This window comes from Aythya ferina (genome assembly GCF_964211825.1).
Source record: "Aythya ferina genome assembly, chromosome: 3".
Lineage (NCBI taxonomy): Eukaryota > Metazoa > Chordata > Aves > Anseriformes > Anatidae > Aythya > Aythya ferina.
In genome coordinates, this window is record NC_140298.1 from 34524584 (window position 1) to 34546617 (window position 22034).

The window sequence follows — 22034 nt, forward strand, 5'->3', positions numbered from 1 at the left end:
GGATGATGGTTTGTGATGAGTGCCCTGTTGCACTTCATGGCTTTGTTGGAGCACATAAGGCTTGCTAATTATTGTTGGAGCAGTTGCTATAGTGGTAACTCTATGGTGCCTCCAGATCCATACAGATGCTGTAGAGTAAAATACAAAGTGAATAGTCTTTTCAGAATAAGCAGATTTCTGTTTTAGAAAAGAATAAGGCGTTTTGCTTCTAAGGATTCCCAATGGAAGACTAAATGCACAATTTGAAACTCTGAAGCTGAATACCTGATAGCAAAATATGGAACTAATACGTGCACATTTTGTTTCATATTATGTGGTAGTCCGGTTCTGAAATAATATTTCTAGTTTTAGAATCACATAAACCAAGATCTTCCATATGACTAAGGAACATAATTTAGTCTGAGTTTAGATTAAAATTCTCTAGGGATTAATGGTAAAGTTACAAGAATAAACTAAATTATCACCGAGTACATTTTGGTTTGCCTTTCTAATGTGTATGTTACATAAACTTACAGATAACAAATGAAATTGTTCGTCAAATGATGGAAATGAAAGGAATGTACAGCCTGGATAAGCCTGGAGACTTCACTACAATTGTAGATGTACAATTAATAGCAGCAATGATACATCCTGGAGGAGGCCGTAATGATATTCCCCAGCGTTTAAAAAGACAGTTTTGTATATTCAATTGTACATTGCCATCCAATGCATCCATAGACAAAATTTTTGGTACTTATTTTTCTTGTTTTAGCATGGATTAAAAAAAAAAAAAAAAAAAAAAAAAAGATTTAAAACTTATAAAACTATGTTCTCTCTCTCTCATCATGCAAATGTAAAGTGCTTCCAGTGAAACAACTGAAGATATATTACAGCAAAATAATGCCATGGAACAGAAATGAACCCCTCTAACTGCTTATCTTTCTTATTAATGATTTTTCTTGTCTAAAATCAGAAAGTAATCGTGATTTCCTGGAAGATTATAAGCACTGCTGTTAACATGTAATACATCTGCATTGCCTGAAGAACCTTCTGTTGCTGGCGTTCTTTTAACTTTGTCACTATGGCATATTGTTAAATGTTAGCAGTCACCAACAGGTGTCCATGCTACCTGTTTAGAAAAGTCATGGATGAGAGAGACAATTATTTGATCTATAATTTAAAAGCAAATTAGTTTTAACTGTATTTTTGGAATATTGCTCACAACTTACTTTATTTTATCCTGCATCTTGAGATTAATTGTTTATTCCATTTTATCTTTTAAGGTGTTATTGGTTGTGGATACTTCCATTCATGTAGAAATTTCAGTCCTGAAGTATGTGATATGGTGAAAAAATTGATCCCGACGGGTAGAATATTGTGGCAGTGGACAAAGGTATAAATTATAGGGAAAATTTTATTATCAGTCTGAAAAGAGTGCCTGTTAGTCTAACTTAGGCACATATTCCTTAAGAACATATCTGTAGCAAGAAGAAAACAGGAGAAAGATGAGCTAAAAATTGTTGGAGAAAGAATCTGGAAAATACTAGATTTTAGTATATAAGGTAGATGAATGGCCGTATCAGTTCATTCATTCCTATAGTTTTATTCATGTTACCCAAAGCTTTAATCACTACAACTTAGGAATAGGGTGTTTAATTCTTTATAATTGATCACTTTTAATTTATAAAGCCCAGAGTAACATATGAAATAATTACACATTCTAAGAGTTGGGTTTTTGCATTTAGTGCAAGATCATGCCTCCAAACAGATCAGATATTTTTGATGACTTCTTAGAAAGAGTTTGCCCAAACTATTATGTGTGAAAATTAGTGTTATTTTTTTTCTTATTTCAATAAGTAAATGTTTATTTATGAATGTACAAGTTTTGTTATTCTCATTTCTTTCTAAATGCTACTGATCTTGAATATTAACAATATTTTTCTTTAGACAAAGATGCTGCCTACACCATCTAAATTCCACTATATATTCAACCTTCGAGACCTTTCTAGAATCTGGCAAGGAATGTTAACTATAAAGTCAGAAGAATGCATGAACAGCACTGTCCTTCTAGCACTTTTTAAACATGAATGTACTAGAGTAATTGCTGACAGGTATCATTTTATATCGACTTAGTTTAACCATACATTTTATGCTCATACACATTACATTTGTTAACATGACAAATATTATTAGGCCAATATGAAACATGTTGTCTTATTCTGCATGTCTGCACTGTGGTATCGTCTCAACAAACATTATGTTATGTGCTGATAGATTAGACTAGTAACTGGTGGGAGAACTCTGAAACTTCAAATAACTGTTTAACTGAAACTCTTTTCAAAACTGTTTTTATTTTTTATTTTTTTTGGAAAACTTATCTTTGGCTACATGCAGTCAGTTCCTCTGTGAAAGAGAGGATTTTACAGTGTCCTAAATTTATACAGTGACCCATAGACTGCACTATAAAATTGCTCTGATCTCCTTACAGAAAAAATCATCACATCCATATGATTAAAAAAGTTTGTCATCAAAATCTGCCTTAAATGAGTGATAAAATCAGCACATTTGTCAGCTGTATGTTTTAAATATTCAGTAATGTTTTTGTCTACAGTTTCAATTTCTTGTGAAATTCCAGATAAAGTGATGTAGCTGTCAGTAAAAGTCAACATATATCCACAACTACTGTGGATTTTAACTAATACAATTATTTCTTATCTGAGGAAGGGCCTTCATATTTATTATAAAATTAATGTTTTAAAATTAAAACGGTAAAGCTAAATGTTTACTTAAAAATATGTATGTGTATTTCATTACACTGCATTTTCTTTTTAAAGTGAAAACAATGAAAAATATTTTGCCATAGATATTAAAAGGCATATTGTGCTGTTTTTGCTTTTAATTAAACCTAATGGCCTTGAAATATCAAGTGCTTAAGAATTGTCGTGAGTGGATATTTTTCAGTGCTGTAGAAGTCTAAAATGGGATTTATTTTAAGATGTCAAGTATATAAATATGTTCTGGTGCAAATAATTTGGCATTGTAGCTGTTAAGATTCATAATTGCATTGTATTTAAACACAGTCAGGCTTAGTCACTATTATTCCTGTAACCTGCAAACATAAAGGAAAGAGCAAAGGTACAAAAGAATTATCTCTTGAAAAAAAAGCTCCTTATAAAAGGACAAAGTGAAATCTTCATAAACATACTTTAGCATATGGACTTTTGCATGCACTCAATTGAAAGAGAAACAAAACAAGTAGGATACATAAAGCTTTGAGATATATTACACATACCTGAAACTAGTGGTTGAAAAAACAGCCCTTCATTACAGGTCAGTGTTAGAAAGAGTTCTAAGCAAAACGTAGGCCACTATCAAACAGTTTTAGTTACAATTTCTGCCAGTATCTTTTAGAATCCCTCATCTTCTTCCATGAAAGCTCTGAATCAGCTGGCAGGTGCCTTCTGATTTTTCATGGGGAGTTACATTAACAAATGGGAGTGAATACCAAGGAAGTAAAATTGCTTTTTATGAGTTCTAATATCCCAGAGGAATTCTATTTTGAAATTAGAAATTTCTAGTTTGAAATTTGAAAGCCCTACTCACTTTTTCCTCTTTCCTTAGATACGTTTGATGAGTTTACAAAATGAATGTAGCAAATCTAAAAGGAAATCTTATCCATCATTTTCCATCATTTAAAAATAAAGGCCAGAGTTTTTTGGTGATTGTCACCATTGCTTATCTCATTGCAATTTCAGAGGAAGCACTATAATAACATAAATTATGCTATTCCAGTGCTGGTCAAAAGGATAGAAGGGAAGCTTGGTCCTGGTTATTTGGGAAATCATTCAGCTTTTCTCATTCTTTTTCATCTGAGAAATTAAGTGTTTTGTCATTACCTACTTCTAGAGAAAAGCTGGAGATTAGTGTTTTGTTTTGTTTAGTTTTTCTCTGTTCTAGTGACTGGCTATGATACTTGCAGAACATTGAAAATATTTAATTTCTGTGAATATTGATTAATCATTTTTTGTAACTGTTGTCTGATATGTATTGCATATGTATTTTTTCAATGAAATGTTACAAAATTTGTTATTTTTTAAAGTATTTAATTATGTTTTCCTCCTTATATAACTAATATTTTAAAGCTATTTTTTTTTAATTATGCTAATCTATGATTTTTAGATTTATTACTCCTGAGGATACAGCATGGTTTGATAAAACTGTTACTAAAGCAATTGAAGAATATGTGGATACAGGTGTAACTGTTTTCCAAGAAGAGCGATATTTTGTAGATTTTCTGCGGGACATACCTGAACCAACTGGTGACGAACCAGAAGATTTTGTATTTGAAGCTCCAAAAATTTATGAGGAGGTATTTTCATTTTGCACCTAAAATACTCAGCACCGAAGTTTTCCTTTAATTATTAAGTACATTATATATAACTTACATCATATGGAAGCTTTGTTGAATACCTGCCACATTTTCTGTGAATCTGCTTATACATATTTTTGGGTTAGTATGCAATAAGTCATTTCAGCAACATTAAAATATATATATTAAAATATGTTTAAGTTAATGATGCTATACAAATGTACTTTATTCATTCCTTCTTTTTCCTTCACCTTTCCCCTTTTTTTACAGCATTAGCCAAAAAATTTCTGCTTACACACAGGTACAATCACTGAAGTGAATTAACAAGATAATTTCATGATGTGTGCCCCAAACAAGAACTCAAGTTTATGCATAAAGATGCCAGCAGCGTTTTAAGTTCTGAAGGGCTCTGCTAGCATTGTTGCTGATCTTTTCTTTTTTTTTTTCTTTTTCTTTTCCTTTTTTTTTTTTTTTTAATATATAATTTGTAATCTTTCAGGTTCCAAGCTTTGAATTTCTTTGTGAAAAATTGCAAATGTATCAGAGACAATACAATGAATGTATTAGAGGATCATTTCTTGATTTGGTGTTTTTCAAGGATGCAATGACACATCTTATTAAGGTTTGGGTTTTGTTACTTTTGTATTAGTTTAACTATTGCCATAGTGATCCTGAGTTGGACAACTTATGCTTGGGGTGCATAGTCTGAAAAGCAGCTCCTATCCCCAAATTTGTTTGCTTTCTTTCCCTAGCCATTTGAAGGAACTAGAAAAGAGCCACAGTCATTTTGCCTCTTTGCATATTTTGTAATAAATACCTTATTTTAAATATTTTTTTAAACTTCTGGGTGTTCAGAAGTATACAGATTACCCTCAGTGGGAATGGTGAGGTCACAAAGAGGTACATTTGTCTTTTGTATATACATTTTTTTAATCTTTAAGAATTCAAAAGACACTTCAAAGGTAGCTGTACCTGACAAGTGACCAAAGCAGTGTGAGGTAGAATCTGACTGGATGAGAGACGAGAAGAGAGATAAATAAATAAGGAGTGTAGTGGAATGTTGTAGGGTATTCTCAGTTCACGATCAAATGAATCCCTTTTCAGAACAGAAGATACAAGGGAAGAATTCATACCAAGTCAAAATTGAATTTGGAGGGGAAAAAAAGGCTAAGTGTAGATTTTGTTTGAAGCAGTGTGCCTCTGGTTTAAGAAGATGTGTTAGTTACCTCAGAAATTTCTTAAACTTGGTAGTCTGTTTACTGAAAGACATGTAGAAGCTGTATGAAAACCAAAAAAGAAAAAGAGAGATGCTGTATTATTCACTAGTTAACCTAAAGTGAATTAAATTATTACCTTTTCTTTGCATCTGAATGGGAAAAAAATATGTAATTCAGTTCAAGTGGTAGTAGGAGAAGCCCTGTTGTAACTGCAGTAATGATAAATTTTGCCACCCTTGTAACAATAATAAAATAGAAGTCTAAATATGAAATTGTCTAGGTAGGCTCAGAAGGAACTGCATGTAAAACCAAAATTAATTTACTTGAAGGAAAAAAATGAATATAATTCAAAGGCTTGATATAGGTGCCCATCTTTTCTTTTTGTACATAATTTATATGAGGAATGAAGCAAACTGTAGCATCCAACAGTAGTAGTGCACTAATAGTGCACTAATAAAACTGATAAAGCCAAGAAATGTGTCATGTCATATATATAGAGGAGTTCTGAGGAGGGAAAAAAAAAAAAAAAAACGCAATTAGATAATAAATTTGTAATCCAGCTTTTGTATCTGAGAGATTTATTAATGAAACTACTTCAAAGGAAATATTAAAAGTAAATAAAACAGAAAATCACAGTTAAACTATAATTTAGTGTTTCTTCAACTGAAAAATCCAAGTATTTCAAACTCTTAAAATTAATGTAGTATATTTCATTCTTCTACATTTTTTTAATTTATAGTTTTGAACATAGTCAGGATGTAGATGTAGATTACAGCTCAAAATGTCTGCCTTTATTGAAATCCTATTGATACCCTTAATTATAATCATTCTATAGTCTTACAAGAGAACTCTTTCATTTCAGTTACACAAAATTCCTAAAGAATGTTCCTCTGAGAAGTTGTCTTCAAAACTTAGTGTCTTTTTAATACTCTTTATGTTTAATTTGATTAAATTCAGTTGTTTTATAACAGAATTTTAATTTTGCTAATGAATATTTTTATTTTTTTCAATGTACTATTATTCTATTTTTCCAATACAGATATCCCGGATAATTCGGACAGCATATGGAAATGCTTTACTTGTTGGAGTTGGTGGTTCTGGAAAACAAAGTCTTTCAAGGTTGGCCTCCTATATTGCTGGCTATAAAATATTTCAGATCACTTTAACCAGGTAAGAAATGTGAGACGTGTATATAGGTGCAATTTATACTGCTGTTTTCTCTTTACACAATAATAATAGTATGTTTTTAACAGCTTGTCTTTTTCATTTTGTGACCAATTAAAAATGGAAATTGAAAAAAATAATTTATATCTGATTTGTGTACAATATTGGAGGAAGTTTGAGCTCTAAAAGATGAAACGTGTTAGCTATTCCCAAGACAAAATATGTGTATTTACAAAGGGGTCTTCCACTATCATTTGTAAAACACTAATCTGGAAATAGCAGTATTCTGTGTTATTTTGAACTACCACATCATGTTTCTTATTACTTATAGATCCTATAATGTAAGCAATCTGTCAGATGATTTAAAACTTCTGTATAGAACAGCTGGAGCAGAAGGAAAAGGCATTACTTTTATTTTCACTGATAACGAAATAAAAGAGGAGTCATTTTTGGAATACGTGAATAATCTACTGTCTTCAGGAGAGGTAAGTCTCATTGTGACAGACAACGTACTTCACAAGCAGGAAACTGGAGAAACCATTCTCCTTAATTTCTATTTATTTTCATAATAAACTGTGGAATTGATAATGATTAACCCTAAAATGTGTCAACGTTTAAGAGAAAGAGTGCTCTTGGTGTGGACTGCCTGTATCTGTATTTTAATACAAGGCAGGAAAAGACCAGAAAAGCATTACCTTGAGTATTTCAGTAGCTTTTGTTAAATGAAGATTCACTGGCCAGTCAAGATCTGTATTCTTTCTGAGTTAGAATTTTTAGATTTTAATGGAGTTAAATGAAGTATAAATCAGGAACAAATTTGTTTTTAATATGTCTAAACTGTGGAGTTTATATAGGCATATATGTTCATATATGCAGAGAGATATACAGGTGTAAACAGAAGAGTATTTACAAACTCTATATCCATGCAATTTATTTTCTTATCAATTTTAATTTTATATAAAGATTTCTAATTTATTTGCTCGGGATGAACTGGATGAAATCACTCAAGGACTAATACCAGTGATGAAAAAAGAGATGCCTCGGTGTCCTCCTACATTTGATAATCTTTATGAGTATTTTTTAACTCGGGCAAAGAAGAACTTGCACATTGTCCTCTGCTTTTCTCCGGTAAGTTTTTATATCTGTCTTCCTTGCTTCCATTAGCAAACTATCCTGTAAATTGTGAAATAATTATTTCAAGTTTGTATTTCTGAGGAGATATAAAGGCACATTGAAAGACTACCAAAATCTGGGGTATAATTGCTGGTATAATAAAAGTAATAGTATAATTGTTAGAACTTAAAAGCAAAATACTTTAAAGATGAATCACTCTCTTCATGTTAGCTTGATTTTCATTTTTTTCCTCCTGCTGTATTCTTGCCTAATTAAAATCAATGTATGCAGATTTCTGAAATTCTTGCTTGCAACTTGAAAGAAGAATTTCATTTTGAAATATTAAGAAAGATTCATTTTTGTCATTAGCTTCTTCAAAATTGGTAAAATATTGAATGTAGCAAATGTAACAAAATATTTAACAGAAAAGCCTATGCAGGGTGTTCTAAATAGAAAATTAGCAAGAAAAAAAATAGATTACTAGTTTATATGCATTAAATATTTTGATCAACCTAATTTAGATATTGCATCCTAAATTAACAGTGTTACTCTCTTTAGGTTGGTGAGAAGTTCCGTGCACGTTCATTGAAATTTCCTGGGCTCATATCTGGATGCACCATGGATTGGTTCAGTCGATGGCCTAAGGAAGCTCTTGTAGCTGTAGCCAGTTATTTTCTTTCAGAATTTAATATGGTCTGCTCTGTATCAGTTAAAACACAAATAGTAGAAACCATGGGTCTCTTTCATGATATAGTTTCAGAAAGCTGTGAGAATTATTTCCAAAGGTAATATATTTATATAAATATAATAATCCCCCTAATATTGCTACTGATAGTGTTTTTGAATTCAATGTGTTGTATGAACCAGTAAGTCTCTTTTAAGACTAATATGAAAATGAAAGTGCTATATCAATATATGCAAAGGCCATAAAAATAATTACTATCAAATCGCAGATTTGTTATCTTCCTTCCTACTATTCCTCATCTTTAAATTTGCTTACGTGGATAAAAGTAATACAACTGAATGTGAGGCTTTGCATTATGAAGAACATTGATTCTGACTGATTTAAGTGCTTGTTTTATATTACCATCTATTGCCAGATTGGCAACATATTAGAAGTAACCAAATTGCTGTATAATTGAATATATGTACAAAGTTGACGTTGCCAATATACCATGTTTTAGGTATCGAAGAAGAGCCTATGTAACACCTAAATCTTATCTCTCTTTCATCAATGGATACAAAGACGTTTATAGTGAAAAGTTAGCAAGTATTAATGAACAAGCTGAACGTATGCAAATTGGTAAGCAAAATATGGATAAAGATATGTCTAGGGAAATATGGATTTGTCTATGGATATCCTTGCTATACAATCTGAATGCCTCATTACAGATTTCTGTTGAGCAATGAGCTATTTTTACATGTGGTCATTTTATAAATGGGGATCTTAAATACAGAAAAGTATGGTTCATATTTCTTATAATTTTGAATATCTGTTTGAAATGATGTAATTTTTACATTTAGAATAGTACTTAATGGGTTCAGAGTATAGTTGCAGTTTTCTGCAATTTGCATCTAGACATATTTTTATAAATTGAAAAAACAGTAGAACAGCTCAGGAAACCTGATTTTTATGGGGGAAAAAAAAAAAGATACAGTTTTTCAATTTAACAGCATAGAGAAACATCTACATGATAAGATTTTTCATAGAAAGGCAAAAATATATACTTTTTAGATAACGATTAATGATACAACTGATACACTTCACATGAAGAAAAGAATAAGAATGTGATTGTGTTTGTCTTCTGCAGCACTGATGCTCAGAAAAATCACATCTGTCAGTTTATGGGCAACCATTACAAAATCACAAGAACACTTGGTCATCCCTGACTCCAAATGTGCTCCAGTTTACTACATTTTACAGAATGATCTCAAAAAGTTTGTTATTAATTATTTAGCTATTTCACATGTCCGTACTTTAATCCTTAGTCTTTCATAACTTAATGTCAAATAGATTTAGAGGGTTAGAAAGATTAACCTTGAAAGTTGTTTCAAGCTGTTAGGAGATTATCCTGATAGGGGATTTAAATGTTATGTTGTCAAAGTCAGTTGAGATAACATTGCTTGTTGCATCTCCTTATTGAGATGTCGTTGCTGTACGTAATAATGTCAGGGCCAATTCAAGGTGCTTGTAAAACAGCAAAAAATGTGAGAAATTCCATGATCAGTACTGCTTTCTAGAAAAAACCTGGTTTGAGTACACTGAATGAGTGCTCATCAGCCCAAGCAACACATTTTGAAAGATATAAATAACTCTTTTCTTCTGCTTTGTCACTTTGGATGAACAATCTTGTAACACACATGAGGAAAAAAATATGTCTGGGGAAAGGAATGTTTTAAACAACTTTGTTGTTGTTTCACAGTGAGTGTCTTTAGTGAATATACCTTTTGACTTTATTGTTGAAAGTGGCAAAGTAGTGGCTCTTTTGTTAAGGAATAATAAAGAGCCCGTGGAATGGCAGTACCTTGATTGTGAGGCAGCTGTGACAGAGAACAGGAGATGTCCTAGGAGAGAGTGCTTTTCTGTGTAAAATGTGGTAACAGTTTTTTTTTTTTTCTGTGTAAAATGTGGAGAGAGAGAACAGAAAAAACACCACACATGAGATGCATCAAAGGTGTAATTGCAAGAGTGCTTGGACTCTAGTCTTTAAGGAGAAAGGATGCTGAGGAAATTGCTTCCAGGCAAGCTGTAAGATTTTTAAGATTCAGTTGTGAAGAGGAGAGAAGAAGCTAGAGAGGATTCAGCATGCAGTGTGGAACTCAGCCAAAAATCAGTGCTCATATCTATGAGCAACAGAGGAGAGAAAATAGAGATGCGTGGGACAGACTGAATATGTAATAAGACTAGAGGAGCAAACACCTCTCTTTTTGAGCAGCTGCGTAAGGCTAAAAGGCCTCTATGGATTGTTGCTTCAGCATATATGGGAGTATTATTGGACTGGCCCTGAACTATGTGGACATAGGTGGTTTTTTTTTTTTTTGTTGTTGTTGTTGTTGTTGTTGTTTTGTTTTTTTTTCTGTGCTTTCTGTCACCAGAGATAAGAAAAGCTCCAATATGCACAAGCTGGAGGCTGTAATCTTGCAGTGACTTTTGAGCCTACTTTTGGTGACTCTGCTTTGGGGATTCGGTCATCTGTGCCTTCACAAAAGCTGCGTGAGATTCAACAGGTTGAATCTCACATTTCATGCTGAATTCCATATTGATGAAACTAGCATCCAGTCTAACTATAAAATTATCTCTGAAGATGGGCCATGTAACTTCTCACTTTCTGGAAAGAACTCCCAGTCAGAAGGCAATCATGGATCCAAATACTGATGTCATTTTCTAATTCAATGTTACAAGTGCAGTATAAGTCTGATTTTCTGATCATTTTGTGTCTTTTTGAAACAACATATCCTCAGCACACCACTTTTAGGTACCATTTACATCTATAACAAACCAAAACTAAAAATTTTCTGATTTCTTTTTGAAGACTCAAGCTTGTTTATTATCATTTGGTACCCCATGAAATTATTTATATCTATGAAAAATGAATTTAAAGCACAATCAAGTTAGTATGACTTTTATGCACTTTCTTTGTCATGAAAATTTGAAGAAGAGCAAAAGATACAAGTTATTTGGTATCCAGAACTAGATTATATTATGTAATTAGGAAAAAATAGTTTTCATTTTTCTGATTTTTATCTTTTAATTAATAGGTCTGTCTAAACTGATGGAGGCCAGTGAATCTGTTGCTAAGCTCTCTCAGGAACTTGCTATTAAGGAGAAGGAACTGGCTGTGGCATCTGTAAAGGCAGATGAAGTAAGGATTAAAGTGCTAAATAGCAAAAGGCAGTGGATAGCATTAGGATATATAGTGGGGTAAAGTGGTATGGCAGAAGTCTCTCATAATTTGTATAAGTCAATAAATGTGCATTGTGGTCTAAATAGAGGTTTTGCCCCTGTGCCAGCAGTCAGTAAAGCACATACTTTTGAAACAACAGAGGCTGGGATTATACTGGCTGGGTGGGAGTTCATAAACATATTCAAAGACTGTGTTTCTTCCTTGTTTTCCTCTCATTTATTTCCACTCCTATAAGCATCAGGCTTAATTTTTTGCTTCACATGTTGTTTATTTCTCTGCGCGTTTGACTAAAGTTTATTAAATTTGGTGTTATAAGTGCACTTATTTGCCGATGAGTTAATGAATGGCAATGGCACTTCAGTATTTCAAAATTGCTTTTCATAATTCATCCAGCTTTAGTTCAGTTTCGTATTTTGTTTTTACATTACCAAGGTGTCCATATATTCATGAGACTGGTGGTCTGGCATATATCAAATATTACTTTAGGCATTCTGTTTTCTGAAAGATACCATAATATTCTGATGGTGCATATATAATATGCACTAGAGAGCAAACCTTTTGCCAGTGATTGCTAAGGGACAACCTGCATTCTTCATAAGATAGAAAATGACAGAAAAGGGATGAATTCACACTGCTCACAATTGAAGAGTATGATAGACTCGAGGTCTCTTCCAACCTAGGAAATTCTGTGATTCTGTGATAGATATTTGTATTTGATATGCATTTTGGAATATCTGTCTGACAATAATTGTTTACATAGCCTCTGGGATGTCAACTTTTTAAATAGGGTACTGCCTATGAGTCATCATAAGTAGAAGATATATGGACGAAATAAAAGAACAGTTATTTATTTTAATTAAGTGTGATATTATTTATATGCCATATATTTTTTTCTTTCCACTTAGTATTGAGCCTGTAGAAATCAGAATTAGATTTGACCAAAAAAAAAAAAAAAAAAAAGAGGGATTTTGTTTTTTATCTATTATTTCTTTTCACAGCTATTTGAGAACATTATTTATGTCTGGTAAATGCACTCAGAATGCTGGTCTAATGCTGACCCTACAGATAATCCTGAAAAAAAAAAATATATTCTGACACCAACTCTATGTCACATGTACAATAGAACTAAAAATACATGTACTGAAGAATAAAGACACAAATGGATAACAATTCTGTGGATTCACTGGGTTTTTCTTTCAATAGACTAGTTAAAAATGAGTTGTCTTAGATTAGAGAAGTAAAAGGAAGGCTGAATGTTCATGAAGACAGTTTGCCATCCTCCATTAGTTCGATTAGCTATTTTATTTTTATCTTTATTTGCAGAATTATTGTGGAAAAAAAAAAAGCAAATAGTTATTGTATTGGAAAAGTATAGATTCAAATCAGATGAAAATCCATCATAGAATAAAAAGAAACAAACAAAAAACAAGCTTTGAAAGCCACTGAAAGGTCTTTTATCCATTTAAAAAAAAAATCAATTTTACCGTCTAACTCCTGCTGAGAGACTACTCCAATTTTTCTTTGTGAGGATTCTGTAAATGATAATCATTTTGATTCCATGCTTTATAGGATTAGGATTTATCAGATTTCTGGGGTTAGCCTTATATATATATATTTTTAAAATATCCTTATATATCTCTTGTAGCTGATATCTTAATCACTAGTTCCACCATTTTGATGCATGCTTTTCATGTGTTTATTAACAACTCCAGGTACTAGCAGAAGTCACAGCAAGTGCTGAAGCTGCATCTAAAGTAAAAAATGAAGTCCAAGGTGTGAAAGATAAAGCACAAAAAATTGTCGATGAAATCGATTTAGAAAAAGTGAAAGCAGAAAGTAAACTGGAGGCAGCTAAACCAGCATTAGAAGAAGCAGAAGCTGCATTGAATGTGAATAAATTTCTTACATTTTCATTGGCTTTGTGCTATTTGAGTCACCAGTGAAAGAAAGGCTAGTTTCACCAATGTGCAGTTGTCAGTTGTTTTTGACTGCTGACACCAGTTTATCACTGTAGGTGGTGATGTCTCCGAATGTTTATGGAGTGTGCAATTTCTTTCTAAAAACATAGAGATTATTTTGTAGTGATTGTCCCGTTTTTACCTTACTAATTGATCTTTGTCAGGCATAAATCTTTCCCAAAGTTACAGATGCATTTAGAATTTAGAATCTTGATATTCTGAATTAAAAAGAATAATTCTTGTTCTATTTTTTTTTTAATTATTATTTTTTTCGTACTTAACTAGTTGTATATTCCTTTTAAGAAAGAGGTGTATAAGGCTGTGTCAGCCTTCACTAAAAAATCATTAAAACTGGAGAGAAAGAAAAAACAAAGAGGATCCAGGGAATCAGAATCAGAGTTAAGGAATTTTGAGGCACTGCTGCACTCTATAATTTAATTTCATTATTCTCCTTTGAACAGGAGAAAAAACTTTAAAAACTTAAACTTTGAACTTAATAACTTAAGAGCTCTGAAATCAAAAATCAGTAATGTATTGCATGGTTAAGGACTTCTGTTCCACTTACCAGAACCTATGTGACAAAACCATAATGAGTGGAAAAAGTAAGGAAAAGTGAGTGTTGTTTACTCTTATACTGATAGATAACAATATAAATAAAACTTTCAAAACCACTCACAAAATGCGCTTTTATAAAATATGTGTACTCCTGCGCTATCCTGTGGATTCTATATTTTATCTGTAACTACTCTTTCCAGACAGTGGCATGCATGTATTTTGCAGACACAAATTAATTCCTTAGTTTAGAAGTTTTAATCATTTATTATTTTTGTTTGAAATATTATTAAACTAAGCAAAGTGTCAGTGATGCTACTAGGAAATGAATTTAAAATAACAATATGTCATACCTATAATAGCTTAGAAAGCAACAAAATAGATCAAATTTATCTCAGAATAAATGATGACAACCCTTAAAAATCCAAGATATTGTTATACCAAGGAAAGTGTTTGTACTTAAGTACTCTGCAATTTATTATACTCTTCTTCAGTCACGTAGATTGCCAAGTTAATGCTGTAGTTCTATTTATTTAAAATTTAATTTTGAGTGCTATCTTTAACACTGAGAAAATATTCACATCTAATATGTATTTGTTAAAAGTATTTATGTTTTATATAACTATAACATTCAGTAAAGTAAGCCCAGTAACTCATATTTTGTATGTTCTTAATATAACTTACCTCAGAGAAAAGTATGACAAATAATATTAAAATCAAGATATTTAATAGGAAAATATGGCAACGGTATTGAGGTATACAATGTATTGTTACATTTTTCTTGAAATAGACGATCAAACCAGTGGATATTGCTACTGTTAGAAAACTTGCAAAACCTCCTCACCTAATTATGAGGATCATGGACTGTTGTCTGTTACTGTTCCAAAAGCCAGTAGATCCAGTTACCATGGATCCAGAAAAGCCTTGCTGCAAGCCATCATGGGGAGAATCATTAAAAGTAAGTGGAGTTTTCAAATTGTGTTTCTTAAAAATCAGAAGTAGCATCGTACATATCAGAGGATTTATGATGTCATTTACTCAAAGCAGGAAATAAGTTTGTAAAAATGCAAATGTGGTTTTAAGATGCATATAGTATACAAATAGAATTTGTTAGCAGTTAGTAAGAGATTTGCTTAGAGGATTGTGTTGGTCCAGTTCCATGTGACCTTATACCTGAAAAAGAATTATTGTTGTCAGTAGTACTTCCTTCTAATGTTCTCATAAAATGTGTTTGTCTCTCATTCTATGTATATTTACCATGCATAAGGTACGGCTATTCTGGAACATCCCTCTTTCTCTTTGTGAATTTGCAGGCTCAGAATTAAACATTTTTTTTCTGTTCTCCAGACTTCTTGATTGTTTGACTAAGAGATATAAGGTGTTTTTTTTTTGCTTGTTTGTTTTTTTGTTTTGTTTTGTTTTGTTTTGTTTTTCCCCCATTCTGCATTTCAGTATTTTTGCCCCAGATTCCTTGAGCAGATGGCCATATCTTCTAGCCTTTATCTCTCTCTTCTCTTACGCTCTTCTTTCCATGCCTTTTCCTGCCATTCTTTAATTTTTCTTCTACCTCTATTAGTATATTAATTTGCAGTTATTGCCCCAAAGTTGTCATGCAAATGAAGAAAAATTGCATACCTTGCATATGAATAGAGCTCTCACTTTTTGTTTAAGCTTGCCCAGACACTAAGAAATCACCAATCCTTTTCATTTTCCATGGACATAATGAAATGGGATAATCAGTTATTCCATGACTTGGTTTTAACATGTTAAGCATTTGTTAGAAATTTTTAAAACCAACGGTTTCCCTTTCCTGAACTTAGATCACATTTCAAAAATGCATAAGCTGGTTTTATTGGCATTCTTTAGGTAAATTACAAGTGTATTTTTGAGGCTGTATCTTGGCTGAAATTTTTACGAAATGCTGCTTTTTAAATGCTTCCTAAATGGCAAAGCAGCAATATGATATAGAAACTACATTCACTGAAGTATAATTTCTTAAAACTTTAGAATTGTTGAAGCATGTGGTAGGAGATAGAACTGAATAGAACACCCTTGTAATAATAACTGCATGAATTACCTCCTTTTTCAGAAGAATTTTGGGAACTCCCTTCCATCCTACATTCCATCCATCCATCCATCCATCCATCCATCCATCTGACATACTCACCTATAATCAACCTTTTGGTAATAAAATGAGTAAAGAGACTACAAATATCCTGCCTTCTTTTTTTGCAGCTTATGAGTGGCCCATTCCTGCAGAGTCTCCAGCAGTTTCCTAAGGACTCAATCAATGAAGAAACAGTAGAATTACTTCAACCTTACTTTAACATGGAAGACTATACACTGGAGAGTGGTAAAAAGGTGTGTGGTAACGTAGCGGGACTCCTGTCTTGGACACAAGCCATGGCGATATTTTATGGTGTTAATAGAGAAGTCTTACCTCTTAAGGTAACACATCACCTCTATCTTTGTGTTTTATTTCCATGTAATTTAATTTCATTTACTTTAATCATCATAATATTTATTTATTTTTAAATATGTAAATAAATTGATTCAGACATAACTGCCTGCAGAATGTAGTGGCTATGGATGATATGAGTAGGAAAAAACCAAACAAACAAACAGTATCCTCCTCTTGATTCTAGACACAACACAGAACAATTTAGTTTAAATGAAATTTAGGAGAGATTAACTATACGATGAAAAGTAGTATTCTTACTGTTCCATTGTCTTTCCAAAAGATCCCAAATATCTGTATCACACAGGAAAACAGAATTTTCTTAATGGCAGAGTGATCTCTTAAATTCACTTAGTCAGACAGATGCTCTGGTTTACTGTGTGCAGTGAAAACTATTTTCTTTGTTTTTATTGTGTTAGAATTGTTTTCATAAGGTTGTACTAGGATACAATCTTCATTGATTCTCAAAAGAGTCCTGCAAACAGATCTTTCATGCTGAAAAGAAACTAATAGAGGGTTACCAGCTATTTTACTTTCTCTGCTTTCATGCAATAACTTAGAGCAAGTGGAGGGCTGATTTCCTGGCCAGATGTCGGCATTGTTGAGAGATTTGGGGCTCACATGAGTAAAGGAGTTATGTCCCAATGTATTTTAGGAGTAATTTTCACTTTTGTGTGGGTGTTCTTTTACATGTACATGAACATTTGAACATAATTTTTTTATCAGAGGTAAAGATAATATAGGAGCTCAAATACAGTGTTTGTTGGTTTTTGGATTATAAAACAAGTATTTAATGCCTATAGATCCCAAAGGGGAACAAATATGAGTGCTGATTCCAAATCTTATTAGGTCACAGGTATAAATGTAATTTAAAAAGCAACAGTGATGCAGGTTATGATTCAATAAATAAATAAATTAGAATCTAATGAATATCCTATATTTAGTATAAATATATGCTTATGGAGGATTCACTGTTTTAGGATCATGATTTTGCAGTGGATGAAAACTGTATTGTTAGCTGATCAAGGACAAATCTGTTGTAATTGTTGATCACTGTAGAATGCACAAATTAAAAAGAGAGACTAAAGTGTATAGTCAAGCAAGAAGATTATGAGTGGTTGTTTTTTTTAGGCTAATCAATATTTACAGATCAGAAACCTTAATACCTTAACCAGCTTCCTTAAATGTAATTTTTTACTAAAACAAATATATATATATAGTTGATAGTAGTACTCAAGGCTCCTACTAGATATTTAACACAAAAGTAATATCTGAAGTATATATACATGTATATTGCACAGTTTTCAAAGGAAATAATATTTATTCAAATACTAATATAAATATATTTCTGTGCATTATTGGCTGTTAATTTCCAACTAAGCAGGCAGAAAATAAATCCTCAAAGTATATTCAAATCCTGTACCATTATTGTTTTAATATTCATTCTCTTTGTAGGCTAACTTGGCAAAACAGGAAGGCCGCCTGAAAGTCGCTAATGCAGAATTAGCAAAGGCTCAGGAAGCATTAGATGAAAAGCAAGCTGAACTGGATAAAGTGCAGGCGAAGTTTGATGCAGCAATGAAGGAGAAAATGGTGAGATACAAGTATTTCTATTATGAAAATGCTTATATGCAAAACTTACACTATCAGGAATTGATACAGACATTCACTTAGTACCTACCACCTTGAATGTCATGGATGAGGCTCATGCATAAAAATTAAAGAGATTTAAATCTGTTCTCTCATATTTTGTTTTCCTATGAATAGGCACATATTAGACAATAGATGCACTTACAGATCTCCAGAATGACCTCTAAATCGATTAACCATCATAAGGTGTTGAACTAATATATAAAATAACTCTTAAGATTTTTGCATTCTATTATTAAACGAAATAGGACATTCTTTCATTTTTAGGACTTACTGAATGATGCAGAAACATGCAGAAGAAAGATGCAAGCAGCCTCTGCACTTATAGATGGACTGAGTGGAGAGAAAGTTAGGTGGACTGAGCAAAGGAAAGAATTTAAATCTCAGATTAACAGGTATCAAATTCATCAGAGAAAATAAAATGTAAAAAATGAAGATCCAGCAAGCAATTTAATAACTTTAATAGTTGTACTTCATTTTCCTCCTAGAAATCTTAATATAATTGCACAATTAAGTGAATTGTCCTGAAATTTGAATTTCCGTCCCATAATTATTTGTAACTGAATGCTTGTATTTCACTTCAGAACAATACCGCACATTCCATAATTCATTGGACTTAATTCATTTTTAATTCATTCAAAAGGGATTATTCGAGTGCAGTTATGTACTTATGTTACAGCTGTCTCTCCTGTCCCCTTAACACTCCTGTTCTAATGTTACTGGGAGAGTGAAACCCTCAGATAGGTGGGAGATAGGAATGATCTAAGGTGACTATGTGAAGGAAGAGGAGAACGAATTCTTCCTATGAGGAAGAATTCCTAACCTGATACTAGTTAGGAAAAAAGCATCCCTTTTGATATTTGTTATGGTATATTTGAATGAAACAGGGAGTAGTAGAAACTGGACATTAGCCCTTGTCCTATAGCTGGTGTGTTGAAACACATGTAGGATATAGTAGGCCTTGCTCTGAGAAATTCAGAAACTTTGGAGCCCCCACAGTGTACCACTCCAAATGCAAAAATGTTGAGCACCAGTTCTTTCCTTAAATAGCCCTAAGAACAGAAATTTTCTAAGTATGTTTTAAAAGATGCTTATCTAAATCAATAGAAAATGAAATTGCACATCACCTTTTATTTTTATTTTTTATTTTTATTTTTCCAGACTTGTGGGAGATGTACTGCTTTGCACAGGTTTTCTTTCCTACTGTGGACCTTTTAATCAAAACTTCAGGAAGCTTTTGCTTAAAGACTTATGGGAAGCAGAGATGAGAGCACATAAAATCCCCTTTACTGAAAACTTGAACCTGATTTCTATGTTGGTAGATCCCCCAACAGTAAGTTCTTGGTGATCAGTGGGTTTCATTTTAATTTCAGTGAACATATTTTTTTGCTGTTAGACAGCATTATGCTTACAACAGGACCATTATCCACAATATTGCTGTCCAGTGTAGTTCTGTGGTTTCCCAAAGTTCTTGGCAATTTCCACTAAACATCTGAGTACTGAGAATGTTTAGAATGTTTAGATAGATAAACAAGTTATGTATGATAAACAAGTTATATATTATACATGTACAATTGCATAATTGCCAGTAACATCGTGTAATTTCATGCATCTTATTTTGGGAATCCATAACCACATCTGTAGGATACATATCTACTAGGACAGTGTTGCTTGTTGATAGCTTTTGTTTCTGTCAATGTTATCTGGGTATAGTCTGAAAAAAGAAAAACAGATTTTATATCAAAGAGTTTTATATCAAAGATTTTATATCAATTTTTTTTTAATATCAAAAAGACATTTAGCAAAGAATGTATGAAATATTTTCATGGAAGTCAGAAAGAGGATAATGTCTTTCCAGAGTATTCAAGTACTGTTCTTCAGATATTAAGTCCAAAACTCTCAGTCTGGTTTTCTCTTAATTAACCCCAGTGCTTAATTTGGCTAAGTTTTCTTAGACTATAAATATTTTCTGTCCATATTAGTCATTTTTCAGGAGCTTCAGATATGCATCCCCTTTTGCTTGATGTCTCCATTGTTCCTTATAATAATCTTGATTGAAAGGTAATAGTTCCAGTGAGATTCTATTCCAAACTTTTTTATTTTTATTATTATTATTCAGATTAGCGAGTGGAATCTTCAAGGACTGCCTGGAGATGATCTCTCAATTCAGAATGGTATCATTGTCACTAAGGCAACTAGATACCCCCTTTTGGTAGACCCACAAACTCAAGGAAAAACATGGATTAAAAAGAAAGAACAGGATAATGAATTACAGGTGAACAATGTTTTAAAAACATAATGTGTTACATTATATTCCTTTAAATGTTATAGCCCAGCACTGGACTGCTCAGATGTTTCTTTCCAGTAATGAGCAGAGGAGAAGGATCACCTTCCTCAGCCTTCTGGTGATGCTCTTACTAAAGCAGCCCAGAATGCTGTTACTGTTTGCTGCAAAAGCAGCTTGCAAGTTCATGTTCGTATAGTCCACCAAGACTCCAGAGTGCTTTTGTGCAAAGCTCTTTTCCAATAGGATGGCCCTATTTCATAGCTGAAGCTAAAATCTTGAAAAAAAATATGAGAGGTTTCTAAATTTTAAAATAATAAATACAAACAAACAAACAAATGTAGTGTTTTATTTACTTATTTTTATTGTTTCTCATACTACAAGTTCCTTTTTTGTGCTATTTCAAATATCTGAGTTCATGGTATTGTAACAGTGATTCATCTATTAGACTGAATTCAGAAAGAATTTCTCAAGATTTAAAAACAAAATTAGGAAATCTTATCTGTGGACGTAGAATAGAAAATCAGAAGCTAGACGTGTGACTTCAAAAATGCACGTAACATTTTCAACTTTCAATAAGTTGTGCCAGTTTTCCTTGTGTTCTGATAAAGAAGTTTTGCAGACTCCATTACAGCTGATCTTTTACTTCACCGTTTACATTTCATTGTATACACAAGGAGTATTTTTTTCTGGATAAATTGCTGCATGGCCAACATTTGTTACTGCCTTTAAAATGCAACTAACAAAACCAATGAAAAAAATTTTTGTTGTGAGATCTGTGGTTTTCATGGAAGACTTTGAAGAAATGCTTTGTCCTTATATCAATATATAATTTATTTTTTGAGGTAACAACTTTGAATCACAAGTATTTCCGTACACACCTAGAAGATAGTCTTTCATTGGGACGATCACTTGTAATTGAAGATATAGGTGAAGAGTTGGATCCAGTCCTTGATAATATATTAGAAAAGAATTTCATGAAATCTGGAACTTCTTTTAAGGTTAGTAATTGAATGAAAGACCTGGAATAAGTAGTTAGTTTTGTGATGAATGATATTTTGCCCATTTATTCCAAACCTCTACTGCATCAGGTAAACTTTGTATTCAGTAGGGCAGTGTGAAAAATCAAACTGAACTAATAAAAAACAAGAGGCAGATCCTCGGCAGAGTAGCAAGTTGATGAGTCTAAAATTTAACTACTGAAGTTATTTCTGAAGTTTACAAACCAGAACCAATTATGTTTAATCTTTTGAATGCTTAGAATACTTTCTATTGATTTTCAAGCAATTTCATTTTACACCCTTTAACAGAGCTATCTAGGTTTGAAAAGATATTTCTGTTTCTAGGGTGGAATGCTGATGGGTAAGCAATCATGGAATATTTAG

General features: G+C 32.4%; 1 protein-coding gene across 7 annotated transcripts in view; it reads left to right on the forward strand.

Annotated features, from left to right (window-relative positions):
- DNAH8 (dynein axonemal heavy chain 8) overlaps window positions 1–22034 on the forward strand; it is a 126170-nt gene that overhangs the window by 77426 nt on the left and 26710 nt on the right. For 5 of the 7 annotated variants that reach the window (XM_084515058.1, XM_084515054.1, XM_084515052.1 and 2 more), the window contains 19 exons: window positions 516–729; window positions 1263–1372; window positions 1927–2090; window positions 4159–4348; window positions 4848–4970; window positions 6605–6735; window positions 7061–7214; window positions 7693–7857; window positions 8401–8627; window positions 9027–9145; window positions 11602–11705; window positions 13460–13636; window positions 15048–15215; window positions 16493–16705; window positions 18171–18308; window positions 18633–18760; window positions 19527–19698; window positions 20485–20640; window positions 21495–21650. In XM_084515058.1, the coding sequence (XP_084371184.1) occupies window positions 516–729; window positions 1263–1372; window positions 1927–2090; window positions 4159–4348; window positions 4848–4970; window positions 6605–6735; window positions 7061–7214; window positions 7693–7857; window positions 8401–8627; window positions 9027–9145; window positions 11602–11705; window positions 13460–13636; window positions 15048–15215; window positions 16493–16705; window positions 18171–18308; window positions 18633–18760; window positions 19527–19698; window positions 20485–20640; window positions 21495–21650 (3009 nt within the window). The remainder of the gene's footprint in view (window positions 1–515; window positions 730–1262; window positions 1373–1926; window positions 2091–4158; window positions 4349–4847; window positions 4971–6604; window positions 6736–7060; window positions 7215–7692; window positions 7858–8400; window positions 8628–9026; window positions 9146–11601; window positions 11706–13459; window positions 13637–15047; window positions 15216–16492; window positions 16706–18170; window positions 18309–18632; window positions 18761–19526; window positions 19699–20484; window positions 20641–21494; window positions 21651–22034) is intronic. The other 2 variants (XM_084515053.1, XM_084515056.1) reach the window with 2 other exon arrangements.